This window comes from Apostichopus japonicus, chromosome 5 (genome assembly GCF_037975245.1).
Source record: "Apostichopus japonicus isolate 1M-3 chromosome 5, ASM3797524v1, whole genome shotgun sequence".
Classification (NCBI taxonomy): domain Eukaryota; kingdom Metazoa; phylum Echinodermata; class Holothuroidea; order Aspidochirotida; family Stichopodidae; genus Apostichopus; species Apostichopus japonicus.
In genome coordinates, this window is record NC_092565.1 from 8,121,159 (window position 1) to 8,147,952 (window position 26,794).

At 37.4% G+C, this 26,794-nt stretch overlaps 2 protein-coding genes across 2 annotated transcripts; one reads left to right on the forward strand and one right to left on the reverse strand.

Moving 5' to 3' along the window:
- Positions 1–132: 132 nt before the first annotated feature.
- LOC139967508 (BRCA2 and CDKN1A-interacting protein-like) lies at positions 133–9,097 on the reverse strand. The gene is made up of 7 exons (XM_071971389.1): positions 8,889–9,097; positions 7,399–7,473; positions 6,749–6,829; positions 5,725–5,823; positions 4,889–5,070; positions 3,504–3,687; positions 133–2,920 (listed from the first exon to the last, which is right to left on the reverse strand). The coding sequence occupies exons 1-7, from the start codon at positions 9,042–9,044 to the stop codon at positions 2,750–2,752; spliced, it is 948 nt and encodes a 315-aa protein (XP_071827490.1). The 5' UTR covers positions 9,045–9,097; the 3' UTR covers positions 133–2,749.
- An 857-nt stretch (positions 9,098–9,954) lies between these two features.
- LOC139967505 (NHL repeat-containing protein 2-like) lies at positions 9,955–25,077 on the forward strand. Its single transcript, XM_071971384.1, has 8 exons — positions 9,955–10,393; positions 12,157–12,887; positions 14,271–14,485; positions 16,552–16,783; positions 17,474–17,596; positions 18,724–18,933; positions 21,380–21,587; positions 22,240–25,077. Exons 1-8 carry the CDS (start codon positions 10,261–10,263, stop codon positions 22,479–22,481), a joined length of 2,094 nt encoding a protein of 697 aa, XP_071827485.1. The 5' UTR covers positions 9,955–10,260; the 3' UTR covers positions 22,482–25,077.
- Positions 25,078–26,794: the final 1,717 nt, after the last annotated feature.

Here is a 26,794-nt window from a genome sequence, read left to right on the forward strand (position 1 = left end):
TAGATGCTCCAACAGTCTTGTTCACTATTTGCTTCAAATAATAAAACTGAACATTGTTAATGGAGAATTATCTTAATTTTTTTGTTTAACTTTCACAGAAAGAATGTTTAAATTTGTGTGATGGTTTTATGGTATAATAAGTCCGCAATCATGGAAGCTGCCTGACCTTTATCAATAGGTACAGGAATTGATTGGACCGATGACTGGTAAACTAAAATCTGCGATCATTGTTTTCTTTTTTAAGTTACTTGCATGTTCTCTTCACCTTTCACACTTGGGGCTTGACACAAGGCTGGTGATAGATATCTCATAAGCATGGCTGTAGTCTGTATTTGATATGATACAATCCAGTCATCTGCAGTGTATGTTTGCCTTACTGTGTGGAGTGTGTGTTTGTGTCATTGTGAGGGGCTCATGTGTTGCTTAAGAACATTTATGATTGTCATGAAAACTAACATTTCAGAAAAATGAAATGATGTTATAGAAGGTTCTGATTTCTGTGGGTTGACATTTTTCATGATAAAAGTTGATAGCTAGCTCATCTAACATCTTAGTTTACAAAGTTAACTTGAACTCTTTTATGATGTTCTGTGGTTTGGCTTGGGACACATTCTCTTCAGTTGCTCTAGCAATCAGGGGACTGCATATAACTTATAAGACAAGGAATCACAAAGCATTCTGGTCACGATATAAACTAGTGTCTCCACTGCCATTGCCATTAAATAGCTCTTGCTTCAGAATCATACGAGAAATGTAAAATTTTGAACATACAAATGAGTGTGGAAATCTGTGTTTTCTGTATTGGAGGAATAAGCCATGTACATCAAGAGTAAGGTAGCCCCTCTTGAACAATTATATCCCCTTTAATTGATAAGGATCCGCAGGGGTATATTGATGCATGTATTTTGAATAATCCATACATTCATAAATGCGATTAAGATCAATAATGAAGATGACCATTGAAATCGGATAACCTCTTGATTTGTAGGCACTTTTTAGAAGAACTTTGGTAGTTTGTAATAATATCACTGGTAATAAAACTCTTGAAAAGATAGAAAAAATGTGCTCATTTGTTTGGACAGTAAAAATTATCAAAGTTCCACATTAAGCAGAGGAATTTGGCTTTACAAAGTTTACTGAACTTTACAAGAACAGTCAAGGAAGGAATGCAGGACAGCTATTGTAGAACAGACACACAGCAGCATGTTTCAGTTAGCATGATTCGTTTATTGAAGGAAGAAATTCAGTATCTCTGGTGCAAGGTAAAATGTTGGCAAATATAGACTGTTCTACAAAGACATGATTTAGTGATGCAATAAGAATGAAACATGTAATTACAGCTAACAAACTTAGTCTGTTCCATTATACAGGACACATTTTGCTGCCCTGTGTCATATTTTCAGACTCGTTGTGAATAGACTCTTAAGCACGTCACTTAAATATTTGCGCCATAGATTCCATACAAAGCTACTCATCTAGCCTTTATAAATATGTGAAACTGAAATGGTTACAAAAGTCATAATCAAGAATGAACCCACAACAAATTTGGGAAACTTTTGAAAAAGCAAAATGTATTTCTTTCAAAAGAGCCCCATCACTTATATCTCAAATCAGTTCTCAAGTCAGACTGCATTGCAGTTTTCAAAGATGTTATCTGCATGCTTGCTAGGCTTTTGCAGATTTTTTCTGTTCGCTGACATTCTACTAAATACAAGTTTTGGTGGTATTTATAATGATAAATTTTCATACAGTGTATATGTGAAATGCTCCCAAATTCTTTATCAGAGACATCGTGTCTTAAGATGACCACTTCTTTCGAACACTGAAGAATATAAGGTTTATCAAACCTAATAGAACATCAACACTATATATGAAATACCATCTAAGATTCCCATTCCCAGATAATGCATTGATAGACTTTGACCTTTGCTTCCCTTTGACCGTCAAGAAGAGCAATAGAGTTCATCTACTCAACACTGCATGAGGTACAGCCAAATTTCCTTTTCTAGAGGTATCTTGTTCCAAAAGTGTGAACATTTTGACCTCTGCTGACATTTGACCTCCAATTAAGCAACAAGCTATGTCATCTCAATATATAAGATCCCCCACAACCTGACCTTCATCCATGATTCCATTTCTGAGATGTTTCCATCACACTTTGACTTACAATCAAAACAACATAAGATTTATCTACATACTTATGTTTGTAATTCATTACAGTTTCTTTCTCTTCTGAATGCACCAAACGTGTCACTGTACAGTATCCAGTTGTACTATTCATGAAATGAACCATCTTGTTAAATTATGGACATTCTTACACGGATGAATGCAGCAGCTTGACAAAATTTACTCAAAAAGAAATTGCAACTTACTTGCATCTTAGTAATAGTTTGTAAGTGTTAAACAAGAACACAAACCTTACAGTATACTTACTGCAGATGTCCTTAATGAGAGCACTCAATTGGTAATATCCTGTTCAAATTATGTATACAAATCTCTCTAACCAGGATCAAACATTTTCTGTGAATAACTCTTTACCATAATTAGAATTTGAACAATAACTTCCAGAACTGTTGTGTAGAAAACAACCCGGTCGTCTGTATTTCATACTTGTTGTTTCCTTCCGTTTCCTTCCTTTCCTTCATAATGTATTCGATTTCAGTAGCACTCTCTGAATATGACTTGCTACATATAGCTTCATAGTTTGCCAGGGTAGATTCATAACATAGGACTGTCCAACAGATGAAGCTCAAGAACTCAAGTTGTTCTGGATGTCTCTTAAAATATCAGCCATCTTTAACATTGGCACAACCATAACTGTTCTGTATGTCTTTAACTGAGTCTCGTCAACTCCCCAACTTCCTCCAATGGCGGTGTCTGTCTCTTCCAAGATGGAGTATTTAAATGACAAAATCGACTCCTTAAAGAAACAAGATAATATATTTCTTCTTTAATGATGATGTTTGGCTTCCAGTTTCCTAATTATTTGTGGTTAGTTCTTATGTTAAGTGTCTGTTAAAGCTCAATATATAACATTATTACCAGAGCAAAGTATAAGAATCTAATTCATAACAGTAAAGATGATGAAAGGGTTACCCACATCTCATTGCAGATTTATGCAAACCTAACCTCATCAGGTTCAAAATAACTGGTGTAGCCTGTGGTTTTGAGTGTCATCAAGTTGCGATTCAAGGCCAGCCTATGGTTACAACGCCACAAATACCATTAGTCACTTAAAAGAGACATCCCAAATCTATGCCTGTCGGCTACATTTATGACATGGTCAATGAACAAAATTGTGCCAGTAATGAGCATATACATGCCAGATTGTCTTGCTTTGAGAAGTAGATGGAATTCTATCAAAACTTCTTGTGTGAGAGTGACAGGTCAGTGCCATAGCTCTTGTGCATCTTAAAACAAGGATTAATACTTGGTTACAAAGTTTCTAATTTGTCATTTCATAATTACAGAAATAACTTGTGAACTCAGCCCATGCTCCTCACCTTCTGGAAAATTTCATCTTCAGCATTTGCAAAGAAAAAGCTTTTGATTTCTTGATCTAGCTTGGAGTCTTTTTTCTTCTTCTTCTTCTTTGCTTGTCCCATTGTCTCATAACATTTACACATGAGAACCAGATATTCAAAATTCCACTTTTCATCTTTGGATTTTGCCCTTGTCAAATCTTTGCTGAAAAACAAAGTAATCATCTGAGTCAAACTAATCTTCAAACCTACATTAATATTTTACTAAATATTTCTAAATATGTTGTAATGCCAACATCTAGAGCATTCTACTACTACCTTAAGAGATCTAAATATCAGGTATGAACTTGACCGAACTTTTTTCATGTTTTCCACAGTGGATCCATTTCAACCAGAAAATTACAAAACTCACTCACATTTTGACTACATTGATTATTTACCTTTTGCATTGACAAACCTACAAAAGCAAAAATACTCTGACAAAACAGAATTACTTGAAGATTTTAGGAATGTGATGTATATGACCTCAAATGACCTTTGTCCCCTACTTCAAGACGTACAACTCAGTATGGGTGCATCCACATACCAGGTAGCAGGTCCACTCTAATTTCCATTCTTGACATACCATGTTTCTAGAGTTTACACATTTTGACCTCAACTGACCATAAATGGGCTTTGAAGTTCAGTAAAAATGATGGGGTTCACTTGCTCAAATATAGAGCATTAACAATACTAAGTATATGATCCATCCAAAGTTTCTTCTTGAGATATTATGTTTGCAAGCTGATGTCACACATAGAGAAACCCATGCAGAGAAACCCATGTATACATATAAACATGCATATAATTCATAAATACCATCACTGATTCCATTAATGTATGATCATCATCAAAACCAAACAGAAAGCCAACAGGTTCAGTGATTCCTTGCCACTTTTTACAGTAAATATTAGCGCATCTAATGTACAAAATTGTACGCAGATGTTCCTTATCATTACAAAGTGTGAATTTCATCAAAGATTTACTTTTTGAATTATTGTGTTTACAAAGCTTTTGATCTTTTACTTCTGTTGACATTTGACCTCCACAGAAATTTATATGCTCTTGTACCCAAAAGGGTGCATCCGCATACCAAATATGGAGTTTTACTCTCCATATGTATTTTGCATAACAGGTTTACAAGCCAAGGCATCACACACAAGTACATCCACACATACACACCCTCTTTTACCTCCAGCAAGGAATCATATATGATATAATATGGTAGGTCCCAGTATGGAGGAGTAAAACAGGGACTTATACTTGCCAAGGCTTTCTAAATTCAACGTGACTGGTTGTGGAGAGTCTACATCCATTATTACACTGATCCAGTCACACACTATATAATAACATAGATGATGACTTACTGTAGACTCAGGTGTAAAGGTGGCGCCAATTGAGGAGGAATGTTCAGAAACCTCTCGCTTATCAAAAGACCTACTCGAGTTTTGTCAAGGAGCCTCTGGAACTCTGCATGGCAACTGCTGTCTGCACATTCTTTACACTTTGTAAGCAAAAGATTTCTTATCTGTGCAATACATGGAATGTCCTAAGTGAAAGATAAGATTACATTCATTAAATGATCACTAAACTGGGTGTTTGACGTCCAACATCGATAAAGCACTACCTTATCTGATATGAGTGTTTCAATATGGAAATTCAGATATCAAGTACAGATGTTTTATGGTTATCACAGGCATATCAACAGGGAGGTGGATTTGGGGGTGGGGGGGAGAGCCTTAGGGGAGGGTTGTACAATGCAGCTTTCAGTGCATGTTCAAGAATATTATGCTATGCAATACTACAATACCACAATTACTAAACAATTAGTTCACTAGTCAGGTTCAATTACAAATAATTATTTAAAAACAACAATTGCAAATAAGGAAAGTTTTCCAACTTGCTGGGTGAGAAAATGTTGGAAATAAAATCCAATTCATCAAAATTCACTAGCTTATTAAGTTTTACTTGGTGGAAAACTCTAGGAGGTTGCCTCATTTTGATAAACTGAACCTTCTAAAGTAATACCTACCACACTTATCATAAAACCCACAATGACAGAATCCTACTCTCAGCATTAAATATGATTACATCCTCCATCTAGTTTCCACTGTGATGACACTACCAATTACCAAGCCATGAGATATTAAGGTGAACATAAACATTTCATTCAGACATTGATGAAATAACATCCTTATTTTACCTCCTTATCTGCAAGACTTATGACGCTGGTTACGCCATAAACGTGATCATCCATGTCATCATCAGAGTCACTCTCTTCAGCTAGTTGTGCTTCACTTTGCTGAAAATATGAAGAAGGAAACCATTACCATCTGAAAGTCTTTCAGCATCTCCACAGTTGCAATAGGTTTTGTAGAAACTACATAATCAACAACCAGAGAGCCATGAAACCATAACAGATGACTTAACATGGTAAAACTTAATGATTATTTGTTAGAAGCAAAAACCACTAGCACCAATCTCATCTCCATATCCAACTACTGTAGATTAATTTTCCTGAGAACTGCAAGCTCATTCATCAGAATAAGTAGCACACAACCCTTGAATGTCAGATTCTCGCAAACATTACAATCTTCGATAGGACAAAATAAGACATTTGTGGTCTCAAATAACACTCTTACCATACACCACAAACTTGTCATAGTCAGATGGTGTTATAATTCATACTGTTAAAAGTGAAGATATAACAGAACTATTAGTTATGTACTTCAAACAAAAGAAACTATTTGGCCGACACTAAGGAAATGATATCATCATCTGAACATCTGTAAAGGGACATTCCAACATATGTTGAAGTTTAGAATGACTTGAAAACCACACAAGATAGGAAACCAGAGTTGTGTTCAATTTCTTGATTCTGTTGGCCTGTTATTTTACGAAACACATCCTGCCTTCAGCCATGTTTGGAAATCTTGCCCAGCTAGGAGACTTAAGAATGGCAAGACACTATAAGTTCATGGCATGATGGGTGATATTGTTAATTGGTTCACCTTACAATAGCTGTTGGTATCATTTAACTTTACAGTAATCAGTTCACTGCAGTGTACATAAGGAAAGCAGTTGGGCCATATCAACTATTTGCTGCGTCAAAGTAAAACATTTAATATTATGAATTGACTCCACAGGATTAGTGAAGTCAAACACATCTTAAAGCATTTCACTCATACTAAACATATGGAATGAAAGAAACATGTTAGTTTTCTTACCTTCACAACACAACCTATCTGATTCTGAGAGAGAAGCAGGTCAGCAATACCACCAAGGTGAACATTGCTTTTTAGAAAAAGCTGTGAAAATGCAAAGAAAAAGGTTTCTAACTTTCTTTAAACAAATTATTCATATATTCGTTTTTCAAACAGATATCAAATCTTTCAAATCTTTCTTAATTAGTAGATATGCAAGCAAATAACCATTTCTATCCCTCTATCATCACACAGACCAATAAAACCATTCACCTGATATCAAGTTAATATCTTTTTAATACTATAGTTCTATAAATGTGTCCTTAATTCATGTAGAAAAGATAGTGACTGAGAAATGATTGGAAAATGTCAATCATAGATGCTTCTTTTACTTGAGTAACCGTGAAAGTTACAGTAGAGTACACAGACATCCTTAGAACTTACTGTTCTCAAATTCTATCATACTATACATGAAAGAAATGTGGTAATACATGGTGCTCACTATTGTAGTGTCTATAAATATGTACAGTAATTGGATTTAAATTATTAAATTATTTTGGTTGATTGAATAGCTGAGAATGATCAGGTCTAGATGCCCTTCTATACTAAGTATAACAGAATTCACTAATATGATTGTTAAGGAACCTCCAGAGGAAGGAGCACTTTCAAATTACCTGCTGTAGTAAAGTTTTAATGCCATGAAAATCACCCTGTCCTGGTGGGAAGGCTTCAAATTCAACTTGAATTTCCTGCAATCAAACCATGAAGAGTGAAATCAAATGACAATGCTGGAAAAGTTAACATGGATATCAAAGTACTTGTTTATGACACAATATGAGGAAATGTACAGTACAGAGAAGCACTCATAGAAGTAGAACTAATTACCAAAGCAGTTACGATTGGTGGGCATTGAATCTGAACATTTATTTATATCATTCAAGGTCGTAAGTGTTCAAGAGCCAACTAAGTGCAGAAATGCTTTCAGATCACACACTGAAAGCATGCTTCTTGAAGTTTTTTTATGAATGATAATAAATTTAACACCCCCTATTGTAGTCTGATCTACAGTGTTTACATTGGGACAACACTATCATGAACTAACACGTGGCGAGTGGAGACCAGATCTAACAAATCAATTTACTTGGATGTTACTGAGCTCAGGTCTTTGGCTAGACTACTAAGGTCTTGGGAATATTACAGAAATGAAAACTTCATTTTTACAAACAGATGTCTGATGGTTCCCTTCTAGAGGCACCATGCAGTACAAGGTTTCACATATTGTTCTGTGTGGCAATATGACACGAATTGAACATTGAATTCAAGTATAAACAATCGTTGTTTATAGAATAGACCTACACAATGAATGAGTACTACTAGTATAGTCAGTATTGCGAAGTTCGCCATACTGCGAAGTTCGGGCACCCTAAGAAATACACGATTTTCACCATGAAAACCTACAGGAAGAGCCAAATTTCACCAAAAAGTACGAAGCTACAGTTATTTTCTCTCCAAAATGCCCCGTGTGCAAGAAATTACTTACATATTTGTCAATAAAATGACGAAGATCTATAAAGTCTGTTATAATTACTGAAAGAGCAACAGCGCCACCAATTTTTACCAGCGCCACACTGTAGGTTGCGTGGCCGAAATTCGCAATACTCTAGCAAGAAATACAAGTTCCACAATCACGAAGAATCTTCTTGGAAAACAACGTGAAAACAGTTTGCAGGAAAGAAAGTTTGGCCGTGTATCGTACTATAACAAAATTCTCCCACCATATGAAGTATATTTTCAAATGATTTATACCAGAAGATTTAGTTTTGGGGTGTTTTAAGTCTTAAGTGGGCGAACTTCGAAGTCACCATCCTAGTAGTATTAATAAGAGTTAAGTGCTACAACTTAGGGAGCACATCACACGAGCCATTGTTGGTAGGTTTTTTAAGGGGTTGGGGGGGGGGGGGTCGATGTCTCCTCATTGGCATAGTCGGTCCTGACTATGAGGGCAAAGACGATGAGGGCAAAGTTCTACCAACACAAGTACTATTAACTATAGCAAAGTCTATCCATTTTCGGAAAGCTCAACGTTGGGCCTTACGAGCAACGTTAGGGTCTAGAGTAACTAGACCTTAAGTAAGTTACGCCAACTTTCTGCTGACATATGCACCTCGTTTATCTCTGTATCCATAGCCTCCTCTTCAAGGTCTGAGTCATCTTCACTGGATTCTTCACCTTCTAAGTCATTATCAACCACCTGGTCTTGTGCCTGCAAGGTACTTTCATCAGATGCTTCGACATGCCTCTTTTTCCCGTAAGACGCCATTTTGTATTCAGTTGCGGTGATGTATATGTTACATGGAACGCATTGCAGGCAATAAGTGTTAGATTTGTCTAAAAGTGGGGTACTAGTGTTTATAGACCTATATTGAACAATGTTCAGAGACGTACTACTCACAATACTACGCGAACCCATATACTGGCAAGCCAAATATGGAATTGCGGTAAAAAGGAGGGTAGCGTTGTACACTTTTTGAAGACTTGAAATACCAACTGGTTTTAGTATCTTATCAACCATTTTTTTAGAGACCCTAGGTCGGTAATTCATTTGAGCTCACATTAAAGCAGCCCCATTGATTGTGATGTTTGTGGTGAGCAAATCCACTGTTTCAACTTTGCAGACACCATCGTTTTCATAACATCAACAAGAACAGACAGACAGTGGATAGTGCATGGTCAATTCAAACGTGATATCTACAACATAAATTATAATAAAACATTTCAAGTTGTTTTCGAAAGTAACTTATTATTCTAAAACATGTTAACTCTGTTTTAAAAAGCTAAGCATTGCATTTCAATACATTTCCCCATCAAAACAAATTTCTTAGATAGAAGCTTAGCTGAACTCCTGTAGTGTTGTTGCTTTTGTTTCTCAATCTGGCAAAAGTTTTTACCGGTTAAAACGCCTAATTCCTCATGAGGTGGCATGAGCCCCATTAAGTTGGCTTACGCACTTGATCACAAAAGTAATGTGGTCTCTAACTTGAAGTCTAGATAGAAGTTCTTACTCAACGCTACCCATTACCGGTTAGCTGACAAGTTGGTCATTCATGGCACCATCAATTTTCCGTATCATAACCATGCAGACTTTTGGCTATCAGAGCCGGAAGTTTTCGTCACAACAAGCCTCTTCACTCAGTGGTAAACAATTTTCCTACGCTGCTCCTGGGAGTTCCAAAGGGGTAAACAGATCCTGATTGACAACATAGCAAAAAGAGATTTTCTCCTACTGCTTTTTGGCACTTTTCATGAGATAGGAGAACGATCTGATGTATAGATTTTAATAGTATGCCAACATGAACATTATCATTTCATAATCATAGTCATCTTTTGCGCAAGTTTATAATCTGCTGTGTTCAGTGACCTTATTGCAACTTGCGGTCAATGGAACGTGCTAGCAGCAAGGTGTTCAAGGTGTGTTCTCCGTTTGATAAATTTAGAAGCCACGACAGACTAAGCCTAGTCTAACTTTAGGTCGCAAAATGCTTGGAGCATTCGCTCAGATGGCGTTGCAAGGTGCCAAAGACGATGCAGAACGCAGGCATATATCAATGCAATTAATCGAAAGAGCAGATAATGATAAGGAAAAATATATTGTGCCTGAATTTCCGTCCGGTGAGTAACTTGGTAATCGTTATGTCGCGTAACTGGTACTGATCATAAAGTTTCTGTAAACAGTACAGCCTATAACTTAGAAGGTGATACTCGATCCGACTTCAGTATGTCAAATTGGCCCTAATACTTAGTAGGCATAACGTATGATTACTGTTAAAATGGCAAAACCAACGATATGGTAAATTGGTTACAGAAATATCAGCATTATGTTAGGTAGGTAACTGAAGACTTATAACCTAAACCTAGCATAGTTGTTAAATTAGGATCACAGACACTCCCAAACTCATCATAATTTAGGCAACCAAAGAAAATGCATCAGCTTTGCAGGATATCTTCAATCTGTAAAGCATCATTAGTAATATTCAGTAACCAGAATATATAGATTACCTCAACATGATATCACTACTCTTTGGGACCTGACCTGTCTGAGCATAGAGGCTCAGAGCATAACAAACAGCATCCAGAAACATTGGATACATACTTACACAAAAGTTACAGTTAGCTTATCGACAAATGTACATTGTACATTGTGTAGGCACAGAACAATAATATCTTTTGATCGTTACATTTCTGAGGAACTACCCATTATATGAAACATGAGTACAGTTTTGTGATTGGATTTTTTCTTGATGGACATCGTTGATCAAGACATGAAGTGCGTCAATTATGAGCCCACCATGCTACTACATGTTATCTGGGTGTCACATTGTACACCTGCCACACTTCCAGTATTTCATTTGAGAAGTTTGTGAAGTACAAAGAGCTTGAGCTTTTTGAACAATGTTAATATCCAGGGCAAAGATTGCATCTGGCAGCCAGCAGTGCTGCCTGTATTGTAGCACTGTTAGTACATTACAGTGACTGTTAGTAATTACAAGATGCACTTGGCACCACTGTACACATTATTCACCCATCAAACTTTTTGTGCAGGCGTACTGGTAATTTTGCAAATTTGAGAACTTGTGTACTGTAATATGAAGTTTCATTTATATTACTGTTCTTTCCTGATACTGCATTACAGTGACAGCTTGTCAGTGTAGGCTCATGATGCATTTGGTACTTCTGTACCCAGTATGTACCCATCAAACTCTTTTATGCAGGCGTACTGGTAATTTTGAAAACTTGTATGACCAGTGTAATATGAAGTTTCATAAATGCAACTGTTCTTTACTGATACTAAGTAGACTAACCTTTGTTTATCTAACAATATTTCACAATATTACTGGAATAAAATTCAGGAATACTTTATCCATATCCTGGAGCATTCCATGATAAAATTCAGTCATGGCCGAGACATTCTCTTACAGAGTAATTAGAATTCCTAGATGAGCACAGCATTGTTACAAATGCAGGGTTTTTGCATTTGGGACGTAACGTTTTAGCCAAGAACGCAAAGTCTGGGTCAGCTCTTCTGGGTCAGCTCTACTGATAGGACAGACATTGAGAGCATGTTAGGCTGCTTTGTGATAAAACCGGCTAAGAGGAGAGGTTATTATGTTGGGTACTGTTTGACCTGAGCTTTTTTAGCTGATTCTCTATTCTCCATCTTATATCAATTGTTAATCCTCACAAGTACTGTAGCCTAGTGAAGAATATATCATTGTGAAAATGAAGAGTTCTTGCTTAATCAATGTCAAAGTTGTAATGAGCAAAAAAGTTGAAACCAGGATATTACACTACTGATAACAAGACAAGTTGTACAGTATTTGATTGCTTCTTAATGGCAATTTCTGTTCTAATGGTCATGTGTTTTTAACTTGCAGAAGCTGAGTGGTTGAATACATCAGAGAATCTGACAATGAAGACGCACCTTAAAGGAAAAGTGGTTGTCCTTGACTTCTTTACCTACTGTTGCATTAATTGCATGCATATCCTACCAGATCTACATGACCTAGAGAAGAAACTGTCTGTTCAAGATGGGCTGGTTGTCATTGGAGTACATTCAGCAAAGTTTGAAAATGAGAAAATTTCCCAGAGTATTCTCAATGCCATCTTACGGTATGACATAACTCATCCCGTGGTTAATGACCACCTGAATGCTATGTGGGAAGATCTGGATATATCTTGTTGGCCTACTTTGATGGTTCTTGGTCCATCAGGGGAAGTACTGGTGTCTCTAGTCGGCGAAGGTAATAGGGACTCCTTATTCACAGTTTGCGAAACTGCCGTTGAATATTACAAATCAAAAGGCAAACTTACATCAACTCCTCTGCCCATTGAGTTGTATAAAGAAAATCTCCCTCAGACACCACTATCTTTCCCTGGGAAAGTTGCAGCCACTGGAGACAAGCTGGCCATCAGTGATACCGGTCACCACCGCATCCTGATCACAACCAGACAGGGCGTCGTGCTGCATTGTATCGGTGGCAAGGAACTCGGCTGGGTCGATGGTCATTACCAAGATGCAAGGTTTCATTCACCACAGGGCGTCTGTTGGTCCGTAGATGCATGCAAAATTTATGTGGCTGACACCGAGAATCATGTCATTAGAATGGTATGTACAAAAGAAGTGGCCTTGAAAGGGGTTTACTTTTACAAACTTGATACACTCATTATCCGTACTTCTTCATCATGGAGCAATGTTCCATTTGTCTAGAAGAGATGTCAAAAAGTAAGAATATAAGTGTCGCTATTTATGATGTTTGGTGTATAAAGCAGCATCAGTTACTGGTAACGGGTAATTCTATTGGTACAAATTTGGTGCTAGTGGTTGTCTTGCAAAGGTGTGGACTTTTAAAACTTTTGTGAAACTAATTGAATGCATCTATTAAATCTGTACAATTAATTGATGCAGTTTAGGTAAGTTACTTAATTCAGATTTTAAGATGAACTCAAACTACAAGATAGTAAAAAGAAAGACCAGCTTTTGATGCCTTGATTTCACCACAGACCACCTAATGTGTTCCTTTTATGGAATGATGACAAAAGGTTTATCAAACAACAATTAGTTATCTTCAAAGAAACAGAGTTAGTATCAAGATATTGAGATTTTGGGTTTTCAGTAGCAAGTATGTCTTTCCTGTGAATATCACATTTCTATATCTGGAAATGATATCCGAATAAGGCTACAGTTGTACAACCTTGTTGATGTGGATATATGTTAAGCCCTTTAAATTTTGATCATAAAACTGTTAGCAAAGGTACATGCCAAATATTAATCCCACCTAAAAATGTAGCTAACACATTCCTTTGTTATTAATTTTGTAGGAAACAAACAATTGGTTGATGAGTTAGTTACAAACTTGAATTGTCGTTTCCTGTTGTGTTTCGGAAGATGTTTAACTGGACTCTTTGTCAAAATCGACAAAACACTTTATCTACTCTACTCACTGGAGTGTTAAGTACCTACAGTAGATATAGTCCTTTCCTTATTTTGTTATCAGTAGAAGAAAAACAGTAGCCACATGGATGTCCCTTGATCATGTAAGTCTTTGTTGAGGTACTTAAATGAGTTAAATGAGTGTGTACATAAAGAATAAAATAACATACGTATAGTAGGCACTTATATAGCGCTGCTACATCAAGATCGTAGCGCTTTGACAACTAAGCCTTGGTCATTAGTAACTTGTCACACCTACCATGGAGCTATAGCTCCATGCACCTACACACCAAAGTGTGCGCAATCAATCTCTCCAGGGGCACCACAGTGCACCACAACCACGTTTCCCCTGGGGGACTTCCCATAGGGTGCAGCCACAAACCGGCTCACGCAACTATATTTACAAGTTACCTCGCAAGACCCCAATTATACACCTGGGTGAAGAGAGGCAATGGAGATAAAGTGCTTAAGTGCTGTAATCCTTAGATCACCAGTCCACTGCCTTAACCACTTGACCACAATGCCCCCCTACATGACTTGCCACACTTGTACTTGCAGATCAACCTCAATGATGAGACTGTTACTACCATAGCTGGAGTAGGAGTCATGGGAACAGACAAATATGGAGGAAGCCCTGGTAGAGATCAGCCTCTCAGTTCACCGTGGGATGTCGCCGTTGGGCCACCGCATGAGGATATCCTGTTCGTTGCAATGGCAGGTAACCATACCATATGGGGACTATTTCTCGAGACTGCTACATGGCAAAAAGGAAGGTTTGTGAACTGTCTATGACTTGTAATGGGATAGTGCTTAGTGTGTTAACTTTTGTATGGAGGGAAAATTTTGGTGTTTGTAATTAATTATTAACTTCGCTCCTTACATACCTGTCTCCCCGCAACCTCAGCACTCTTGTTTTACCATGCCTAGAATGAACTAGTAACATTTTCCCAACAAGAACCAAGTAGTCTCCTCTTCTGATAGAGCGGTTAGAGTCTCAGATGACGCATGGAACATCTTATTCAGGTGTCCGGGGATTCCCCAGGAGGCAAAGGAGAAGCTACAGGCAGAGCAGGGTTCTTCATCATCTCAAGTATTCAGAGACCCATTGCAAAGCAGGCTGGAAGAGATTCTAGTTGACGTTGATGTAGCAACCCGCTCAGGCATGAAGTTCATATCAGTCCTCATGTTACTGGATGAGATGTTAATGAGGTACCATCAACAACTGCCAGAGGGTGAGACAGTGACGAGGAGCAAGGCAGGGCAACTCCTGTTGCTGTTGAGCTGTTGGCTAGATTGACATATGACCAGTTTGCCGTAGTGGCGACTTGGTCTATGGCTTCAACGAGGGTGGACATGGTCACGTCGATTAGATGGCCCTTCTTGGAAGGAAATTAAGACTGCTGGCGCTGCCTTTCCTGGGTGAAGATCTATTTGCGGGAAGTTTCCAGCAGAAACTGCAGGCGGAGGTGTCTGGAGGGAGACCCTGGCAAAGTCAGAGTTTAGTCCGACTAAGAGAAATAAACCCCTGCATTATGGATCAAGAGAACCTTGACCATCCAGGGGAGGCACAGGAATGCCTCAGAGAAATCTCCGGAGGGGGTCACTGTGAAGCAGAGTAAGATGAAGATCTCATTGTGGTCCCAGACCATGGGTAGGCACCAGGGGGACCAGTAGCAGAGGAGGATTATCCTTAACGACATGACTGGACTGTGGTTGCTCCTTCTTGTAAACCTTTGTTCACCGTCCAGCCCTAGGGATGCCCACCTCACCACGGCAAAACCGGTTGGTGGGGGGGGAGATGAAGATCCTTTGTCCATCAATGGACACTTATTGGCACGGTTCAGTGTCGGTGTTGAAGAGAGTATCAGAGGGGTACAGAATAGTTAACCTTCGGTCAGCCTTTTGGGGACGGGAAGAGTTAGAACACCCATCATGACCCAAGGATCCTGTTCAAAAGTTAGTGTTAGAGGGGGAAAGTTTGGTGCTTTTAGAGGTATTGGGAAGGCAGGACCACTCCTACGGTCACCATTCTTTCTCACCAAAAAGAGAGACGGATCATGGCGTCCCATCCTAAATTTGAAACTCCTCAACAAAAACTATTTGAAAACAAAACACTTCCGTATGGAAACTCTAGCGCTTATCATAATATTACTCAGAGAGGGCATGTGGGTGGCAAGCATCCATCTAAAAGATGCTGATACCTACCAATGCATGAGAACATACAATATCTAGCCTTCTGATACAAGGGACGAGATTTTCAATGCAAGGCATTACTGTCTGGCTTTGGTCGTAGAGGGCTCACAGTGTTAAAAGGTTACAAGTTTATTCTAGGCACAGTGGAACAAGAGTGCTGAGGTCATTTAATGAGGTTGCTAAGGTGTTAAATTTGTACCATGAGATTCATGACCATACTTTGTGACACTGTTGTATATTTATGTGCATGTTGAGTTAGTAACTTTGTTTGGGACATTTGACATCCAACAGCTCTGTTTTTCTTGTAACTTGTGTAGCAGCAATGCACCGGGTGTGACTGTACTGTTGTACAGTATCAGGTTACCAGTGAGAGACTCCAGTAGGTAGAATAAGTATATAGTATACTTCGTTACTCCCTTACCTGTCTCCCCACAATTTTAGCACATTCGTTCTACTGTGCCTAGAATGAACTGGTAACCTTTTAACACTGTGCGCCCTCTATGACCGATTGATAAACTCCAGTAGGGTAGAATAAGTATCCATTCAATGCTAATTTACTTTCAAGTTAGACTGAGAAACATACCTAAAACGATCTCAATATGTCTCATCCTTCCTCACTCTTTTAATAATTCAATTGTTTTTCAAGTGAGCACAAGAAAGGAGTCTGTATGAACTACGCTGGAAGTGGCAAAGAAGAAAACCGCAACAATTCATATCCTCATAGAGCGTCCTTTGCCCAACCATCTGGCTTGGCTATGGCTGCGGAAGATCCATACAAATGTATGTTCATAGCTGACAGTGAAAGTAGTAGTGTCCGATGTATTCATTTCAAAGATGGAGCTGTCAAGCCTGTTGTTGGTGGAGAGAGAGATCCAATGGTAAGAGGTGCACATTTCTTACAAGTAGTTTATAAGGTAAAAACTGGTACATCAGGACAAAATTGATTGAAATGTCCAGATATCTATAGTTAAGTGTAGTTTTGTGTAAAAGTAAGAGGGCCTGACGTTTCAATCCTAACAGGATCTTCTTCAGCGTCTGAAGAAGATCCTGCTATGATCAAAACATCAGGCCCTCTTACTTTTAAACATTCTCTTACACAGGCCCGTTAGTAGTAAGCAGTTTGCTAACAGTTTTGTTTATTTTGGAGTGTAGTTTTGGTACACACACTGCATCATGCGATTTTTACCGGGGGAAATAAGAATTGTAAAGTGTGTTGACATTAACTCTTTTCTGTGTTTGTTTCAACTTTTTTCTTCGCAGTGTGTCTGAATGAATATGTACAATGAGTTAAATGACTATTATACTAAGGCTATTCATAATAAATTATAAAAATGACAAAGTTTAATTCATTGTTATGCTTGGAATATTGTCAGTAACAATACCACTACTTCCTTTCACCCAAAAAAAAATATGACTAAAATATTAGTTGTGGTGTGGTTTGCGTCTCTTTAAAGGCAGTTTAGATTGTTAAAATTTAGTTGTTAATCTTATCATATAGTGTGGTCTTAGATAAGTTTGTAGTATCTTTACCATTTTTAGTCGCTCTATGTTTGACGTTTTATCCGTAGAATCTGTTTGCCTATGGTGATGCAGATGGGATTGGCATTGATGCTAAACTACAACATCCTCTTGGTGTAGCTTGGAACAAAGAAGAACAGAAGCTGTATGTTGCTGATTCTTACAATCATAAGGTGAGTCTGATTGTTAGAGACTATGCTAAAGGAGTTTAACCCCTGATTGACCTTGTGAGAGGTCATGCGGGGGAAGAGACAACAACTGTTGTTTTTTTGTGTTTTTTTAAGGTCAGTTGTGTTATGTTAAGCCAGGAATTGTTAGAGATATGGTAACCTAGGAGTCTGATGAAGTTCTTATTGAATTAAATTAGATGCTAAATTATGCAAACTGCATAATTATTTTTGATGAGATTAAAAACTTTGGAGCATATAATTAGCAGAGCAAATTTTTCATTACAGGATTAGTTTAGTTTATAAATTCCGAAAGTTAAGAAAATCTAAACAAAATCTCATTTGAAACCGTTTCTATGTGATGATAATCCTGAATGAACACTGTCCTGATATCAGACCTACTCTTACTATTTAGCGATTTGCAAGGCAGGTGTGTAATTGTCACACCCATTTCTCCTTTAGAAACACCAATTAACCTCTCTATCCGACAGTTGAGAATGTAACTTAGAATTCAACGACTTTTTCAAACACTGAGGGAGGTGAAGGGCATGTATTCTCAAGACCACGGTGCAGTCATACAAATGAAGCAAAGTTGTGACTCTGCTGGCATTCATAAACATTGGTCTGAAAGCATATCTTAAAAATTTGAAGGGATGGGTTGTTTCTTTATTTCTTGATTGTTACAAGCATTTCTACTTGGCAGATAATGTTGTGTCCTCTTTATGAACATTTGATGGTGCACCTGTCATTCTAGGTTAAATTCATACATTAACCTATTTTCAATCACCAGATATAGTTCAAACTCTGTGATTATAAAATTATTGTCTCAGCAGATGTTAAAACACATCAAAATGTTTGCTACTTTTCAAAAAACGATTTATGTCAAATTGTCGAGCCAGTTCTTAGCTTTACTAGTTTACATTGATTAGACTTCTATGTGTATGTGATGAGTATCTCTCTCTTCACAATCATGACCCTCATAGTTATGTTCAAGCTTTTCAGCTCAAGTATGTTTTTCTCTTCTAAATAAGCCGAATGTTTAGTACTCTCTGCAACAGTCATACCAACTGAATTAAATTATCACATATGTAAAATGCAAAGATTTAGTCTTATTTCATCTCTGCTCATGACAGATCAAAGTTATTGACCCTGGAACCAAATCTTGCCAAACCTTGGCTGGGAGTGGAACCCCAGGAAAAGCAGACTCCACAAACTTGCAACTGGTCTGGTTTAATGAGCCAGGGGGGCTTTGTGTTGCCCCGGGCGGCCAGGAGGTGTATGTAGCTGATACCAACAACCACTCTATTCGTATTTTGAATCTGGCAGAAAAAAGTGTGAAAGAAGTGAGTACATGTCGTAACAACTACTCTCTAAGCACCTCCAACACAGGAGCAGTTGGGTACTGATTGTTTACTACGACCCTGCATGTAGGACCCTGCATAGGCCCTGACATATAAAAAAGAGTCACATGTATACAATTTATAAACAACAAAACATTCCTTTCAGTAGACTGGCTGCATGTGTATTCTACACTTCAATGATGGTCAATGTGTTGCAGTATGCTTGTAACCATGACAACAATTGTTCTCCAGAGTACATAAAATATAATCATAAATATCAATCCACAAGCGCTGTATGTAAGGCAATAATGGCACACTCAAACTCGCCATAGCATCCTTCAAGGGGCCTGGTGGCTACATCTCATCCCAGTACCCTCTGTCCCAGTAACTGGTCATGTTAAACAGTACAGTGGTGAGTCCCTCCCATGGGGCAGTGACCTCAGCCTTCAAAACCATAACCATGGATACCTTGGATCTGAGATTAAATCATTGTAAGAGATCTTCTCACAACTTGTATGTCCTCTCCACAAAGATAATTTTGACTTGTCATGCATGCTGCTTCAAGACATGCAAGCAAGTGAGTGATGCATCCATTGGAAGTAGCTGTATTTAACCCTAAAACAATTTAACTCTTCCATACAAATAACATTTATAAAACAAAGGGGATGTTTCTCCCCTAAGAGAACAGGCAGGCTTGTTTTCCGACAGTTGAGTTACGCTAAGCCACTTTCTATAAGGGGTAACTTAAGAAGTTAGATACAAGAAGCCTACTTAGAGAGAGATGAGCGTTCCATCTCACAACCACAGGAAGCACAAACATAGCAACAGAAAGTTAAGGAAAAGGTGAAAGCTAGTGAGAAAAAGAAAAGACTGCACTGTTATGTCGGGTCATCGAAAAATCATTTAAAGACAATTAAAATTCTTGAAAACTTATGCTACAAACACAGTAGGTATGAATATCACCGAATTTTAACAAATTATACTTCCTGTAAAGTAAATTAGTGGAAAAGTGTCTGATTGCCAGTAAGCAGATTTATTAACCTATTTTGCATAATTTGAAGTAGCTTCAGGGTACTAGCTTTATCTGTACTAAATACTTCAATAGCATTTGATATTTTAGAATATATAAAAATATTAAACTTGAATTGCTGTTTTAATTGGAAGGATATCCTTAATGTGATAACAAATACCAGTGTACTTAATCAGAGAGTTAACGAAGGTCATTCACTTGATGCTGCCAGGATAGACGATCATCAATAATTAAACCTTAATATTTTATACTAGATGATTTATTAATTTAAATTCTCCATCGAAAGTGAAGCTCTCACAGGAAGCATGGTTCTTATTACAGGGATGAAAAATGGTGTAGTTGGTTGGTTGTACCAACATGTTAAGTAAGTTTGTTAGATGTAAACCACACTTAAATTGGCTAAGGGTACATTTACATAGATAAGAAACAACAAGTGCCCAAGAACAGACCCTTGTGGAACACCCGTGGAGACATTTATATACCGAGAGTAGGTATTATTGATGTATATAGACTGTTTTCTCTCATACAAGTAGCTTGAAAGAATATCATATGCCTTACCACAAATACAATGACAAGAAAGTTTTGTTAAAAGAATGGTATCAAATGCTTTCTTGAGATAAAGGTATAATCTATGTACATTGTTTCCGATGTCAAGGTTAGACGGAATTATGCTAATTGTTTCTACTCAAGCGTGACAAGCTGAGTGACCTTCTTCGGAAGTCCAATCTCACCAAGGGAAGCAAAATAAAGGGGATAGGGGCCAAAATAGTAGCCTGCTACACTATTTTGTTTGAATCTGACATAGCACCACTTCAGAATTGGTTTGGTTTCTGTCTGTTTATTTTTTTTGTCTCATTAAATACACTACATGTATTAAGCTAAACAAATGCACCTTTTTTTAACATTGTATGTGTATGATGTATGAAAGGATGTCGTAAGAATATCACATTACGGCCCTCTCTGACCATTTCAGCATTTCCCAGCTTGTTTTTGAAGACTGATTTGTCTAATGACACCAATGATAACTATATCTTTACCAAAATTCAGGATTTCTGTGACTTGTAGCAACTCGAATGAACACCTTTGGAACCTTGCCTATATACTGTAAACAGTATCAATCACATACATTATGACCCACAGCTATACAACATATATTTACAGGGCACTGTTGAAATGCATTGGAACCAAATTCAAATCAATGCATTTCAACTCAATTTCTCAAGATTACTGATAGTTTCTCAGAATAACCTAAATACTTACCTAAAATTAACCTAATAGTGGTACTGAGGTTATGTGCAGTTGACTAAAAACTATAAATAAAGTTGCAATTTGGCTTTTGAATGGGTTTGCTATTTAACATTACACATTTTTTGTTGTGCCTTAATGTTTTATTTTTATTTTCACTTGGTTATTTTACAGCTTCCCATCTTGTTTACATCCTCGGAAACAGAAACAGATCATAAATCGGTAGTTTCTTCAATTACTTCCAAGAGAGCCGTAGTAATTGATGTTCCACCGATAGATGTCAGTCCAGAGGCAGAACTGTCAGTGACGCTCAATATAAAGCTCCCGGAAGATCACAAACTGACAGCAGATGCTCCATCTTGTTACCAGGCATACTTGAACGGTAAGCTCCTAACCCCTCATCTTATAATGCAAAGAATTCTTGACTTAATAACTGCAAATATAAACTTCATACTTGAAGAAACCTATAGTCTTCTTAGGTGATTGAGTAGGTCATTTGAGGTCAACAGAGATCAAAGGTATCCAAGTCTGAGAAACTTCTTAAAGACAATAATATCCAAAGTCAAGCTTGGGATCACTACATACTGAACATGCATTCCACAGTCGGTCCTTATCAGTACAAGAACATTACTGTCAACAGGGGTAACACATCTTATATGTAGTCTGCCATTTAATATTCTCATGTAACACGTCGCAAGACTGTTGGCTTGCTAGTTAGTCATCAACCCACTGAAGAATGAATGACTTAATTACAAGATGGATCACTTCATGCATGATCAAAGATAAGCTAAAAAACTTAATGTCAAAATTGAAACAAAGCAAATTGTTTAGGTATGAAGTATTTCTATGACTCCCTTTGTTGTACATGTTGTTCTGTGAACTCATAACATTTTAAACATGCAGTTTCGGTTAACAGAGCTGTAAGCTGATTTTCTGTGAATGATGAAACTTTGTTTAGGTTTTTTTTTTTATTGCCAAATGTTTTTTATTTTACTTTGTTTCTTACATTTCTTATTACTTCGTTATCCCAACAGGTGAGACCGTTGAGCTTAAAGGTCTGACTCGTCTCTCCAGCCTCCATCCAAGTCCCTCGTTTTCTGCGGGTACATTCTCATCGAGTGCAACGATACGTGTGGAGGCCGTCATTTATTATTGTTCTCAGGATGGTGGCATCTGTTTGATGAAGGAATTAGTTTTCCTAATACCAGTTAATACCTGTAGTAAGGATAGCCTTCCAGAACTGGTGTTATCTTATACCCTTCCAGCTGCCAAATGATTTTACTGATCAACTCACCAAAACAGAATTTACAACAGAATTTTTTAACACAATGAAATATTGGTTGAGAGTGATGGCTTAAATTTAATCAAATCACAGCAAAGATATTCAATTTTATACAAAATGTAACTGCCAGATAATATAATGAATGTTATTATTTATTCAGCGGGCTGAATACTTATAGGATGTTTGGTTGTAGTTTGTTAACTTGCATTAGGGCAGGGGAGTAATCTAGGCAATCAAGTTGGCATACATGTGTTTGAATATGTATGTATGTAGGTAAGTGAGTGAGTGAGTTTTGAAAGCTTGTACACACCATAACTAAAAGTTGATATGGGGTTAAACTTTATACATGGTATTTGGATACACCTTAAAGAGAACAAGAACTCAATTAGTCTTTTTCTTTTATATTTTTTTTCTTTTTTGGTGGAGGGCAAATGTCATTTGAGGTCAATAGAAGTTAAAGACAGAAAAACAGCAAAAACAGAAAAGCAGTAAACATGATAACTGCAAACGTGAACTTCATACTTGATATTTATATTTATCTTTGTGAGTACCAAACCCTGTTATCTATCATTTCAAGGCAGAGTTCATTCAAGGTCACCAGGTTGAAGTCAAAGTTTGAAACCTGTTAAGTATTATACCTCCAGAAGTAAATGCCTGTTATAGCGTCATACTTGTTATGTAGATCCGCCTTAGTGAGTAGAATAACTATTGCTTTTCTATAGGTCAGAGGTCAACAGATGCAATCTTAAAACATGATTAACTCCAGAATTAAAGCTTGGATGACTTTATACTTCATATGAAGGTCAATACCAGTGCAAGAACCATTCTGATCACTGGAGGTCTACTTTAAAATGGTTAAAACAGTAACTGTTCTCATTCGTACTGTTCTTAGGATTCCGATTACTGTAATTACATTAAGTAAATGGTTACTTGGATGCTGAGTTTAGTCTACCTAATATGACAATTGACTGCTGCAGGACCTGTTTTTGGTTCATTCACTTGAGGCATATCTATGAATGAGTTGTGCAAACATATTAGATGAATCTGAAAATGTTGTTGCTAGCCTTCAGTTAAAAGAATTCTAAAATCCCATGGCATATATGAAACCTGGTTACGTATTCAATTCAAATTAATTATCATACAGGTGTTTCAAAAGATTGCATTAATCTTGCAATTATTTTTTGTCAAAACTAGCTGGAATCAGGGAAGTAACATGAAATGAATTTTGTTTGTGTACGATAATAGTAATATTAGTTGTAATATTTCTGAAGCTTAGTTATCTTCCAGATTATTGCTGGACTTCCTATTGGTGAAAATCTGTTGAGCTTTACAGGGTCCGTTTTCTTAATTTATCTTCATTCCAGGAAATTTTTTTGCTGTTTTGTCAGACCTGAAAAGTATTTTAAATTTCTCCAGAGACAGTTGATGCCTTTTAGGTTTGTTGGTTTAGGTTTGAAGCATATTGGGAAATAGGTTCCTTTGTGGTTTATCCTGCATTAGTAAGGCTGTACTGTATTACGATAAGAGAGTGTCACTTTACTATACACATAAAAGGAATCGGAGACAGGATTTCAATAGTGATTACTCATACTGAATGTGATTGTTTTCAGTACTAACCTTTAGGAACTTAAGACTTGTTTGTGCCTGTTTTACAAGATATCCAATCCTGCTTGCTTTTATGACATTTTGCAGCTTAGTAAGCCTTTCTTTGATGCTGAAAAATCAAGAAATATAAAGGTGGGTTGAAAGCCAATTGATTAAACTATGCAAAGAACATCTATTTAGGGTACTGAATGCAACTATCAAAGTTTAAGTGTTAGTGACCCTTGTATAGCCCTCAGATGGTTACTTTGTACAAACGCGCTTAAAATGCATTGAAGACTCGCCCCAAACCATGTGTCGCCCTCTGAAAAAATTCACTTTCCGTTGCTTGCAAGTGAAGTTTTCTTCTTGTCGCTGCAAAATATAGACAGTAATGAGAAGTGATACCTTGTTATCTTTTATCTGGACCTGAGATCAGGGAGCTCCATAACAACTCCCTGCTGAGATGTCCATCACTGCTATGTACACTGTGTTGTGGGTATTGACCATTGCTGCATGTATTGACTGTACATTAGTGTCTGTGTGTGTATTTTCTGGGATCAATGGTGGTGTCTAACACTTCTGTTACACCTCATACAAAACTAGGTCAGATTACTGGCATCAGACGTTTCTTTGTTTCTTAAGTGAAACAAAGAAATACAACAAATGCACACTGTTTCCAAAAAATTGATGTGATCTGCTGCTTGTAGAAGACCTGCTCTCCCAAAGACAATGTTCTCTGTAGCTTGCATGGGAGCTGGAGGGGATGGGGGTGCTTTTAATAAGCAAAGATGAACAATGATCAAGCTTATCTTTTTTGATGCATACCAATTTCAAGTTTTTTCATTTTTTATTGTAAAAGCTTTTAATAGCATTTTGCTTCACTAACTAAAGTTTGATACAAACTGTAAAATTGTCTTGGAAGAGAAATGTCAATGAATTGCCTTATCACCTGTTTTACAAATATTGGTGTCATAATATTAAACATATAGACTTTGTTAGAACAATAGTTGATAATACCATTTTCTTCTTATTTGTTTCTTTGTTTTCTTTGATTGATGTCATTTTTATTCATTGCCCTTTGCAGCAAGAACTGATTTTAGGAGCTACGAACGGTTCCATTCTTCCACTTTGTAATTTATGTACACCGATGCATATCATGTTGTGGGAATATTTTCAAGGTCAGGAGAAGGCTATTGTCTGTTACACCATTTTGATCTCAATATGTAAATTGAGGTTGGAGGGTGGGGGGGGGGTGGCAGCGGTGTGTGCAAAGGGGATGGACATGGCATTCTGGGCACATTCAGTTGCCAGGATGAAAATTACATAATTTTCAGCTCCCGGGTGGCTTGATGTACTAGTTCATAGGAAAGTCTAAGATTGATTGAAATCCCATTTGGTAAACTGACTAATCGGTATAGTCCAAATCTAATCCAGTTTAATCAGTAGTATCTAAATCCAGAAAATGTAGATGTAAGCATTCCCAAGACCTCACCCCACTCCCCTTTACTCTTAGCCAATAACAGCTGTGTACAGTTTTAATTATTATGAAACAAATCGCCGCTTTTGTTGGTTTACATTTTATGAAACGTTCTTTGACCAGTCACTACAGTCCCAAAAAGGTTAGTCAGTCTCGACATCGATCTAAAGTCCGATGAAAAGTGGTGAATGTACCCTCCTGAATCCAGGGGTGTCATTCATGGGGGGGGGTTGGACAGGGGACACGTCCCTCCACTTTCTGAAGGGTGTGGGACAAAATCAAATATGCCCCCTCTCTCAGGTTTAGTGACTGACTCGTGTAGGCGCTGGGCCTATCAGGCTCTTAATGTATTTTGTATCGCATAAAAGGAGCTCAAACATTGTGCTGTGAAATTAGAAGTATAATTCATGTTTAATTCTCATCTGCTCCTCAACAACCCCTCCCCGATGAAAAAATAGAACTTTTCAAGTGGGTTTTAAAAAAGAAGTATGGATTTCATTTATAGCTATATGCTAAGCCAGCAGATAAAGAAAGCTCGCAGCATGCGCGAATCTCCTTTCCAGTACATTATTTTCGTATTTGATAGTATGTTGTATTATCACGTACACGCAATATAGCGCTGCATGTTAATTACATTGTTATTATAGTTTGTTTAATAATGCCACTCATGATAGTTTCAAGTGCCTTTGACATAATTACATATTTCATTGGAGTTTTGAAACAGATACGTAATGTGCTTAGCCTGGTTGCTACGCTGCTAGTCATGTTGTTGTTATAACCAGGTTAATTATTATACCGCATGTAGTAGTTTCGAACATGTTCACAAAAATATTATATTTGTGATTTAGTCAAACAATGCCAGGTACAGGGACGTAGCCTGTGGGACAGGGGTGCAGCTGTCATGCACCGTTAGATTTCCATTCATAAATGATGCTATTTCAGTTTCAGTTAGGAAATGATCATATCATTCCTTCTGATTTCATTGATGAGTAATGTGACCTCAATATTCTAGATACGTAGTGTAGGAATTTTGCGTTCAAAAATAACACAAGGTTTATTTTAACGCGCTCAGTACGTATATGCCCGATCGCGGATTCGATGACCGTCCGTTGAATTATTTCGGTTGTTTCGGTTTCACGAGTTTTGTTAGAATAACAATAAACGCAGAGAGCTCCTAAGATTTAATCTGCGTGAACAGTGTAGCAGTCTAAACTGAAACTATACGGTTCATAAATATATTTACTAA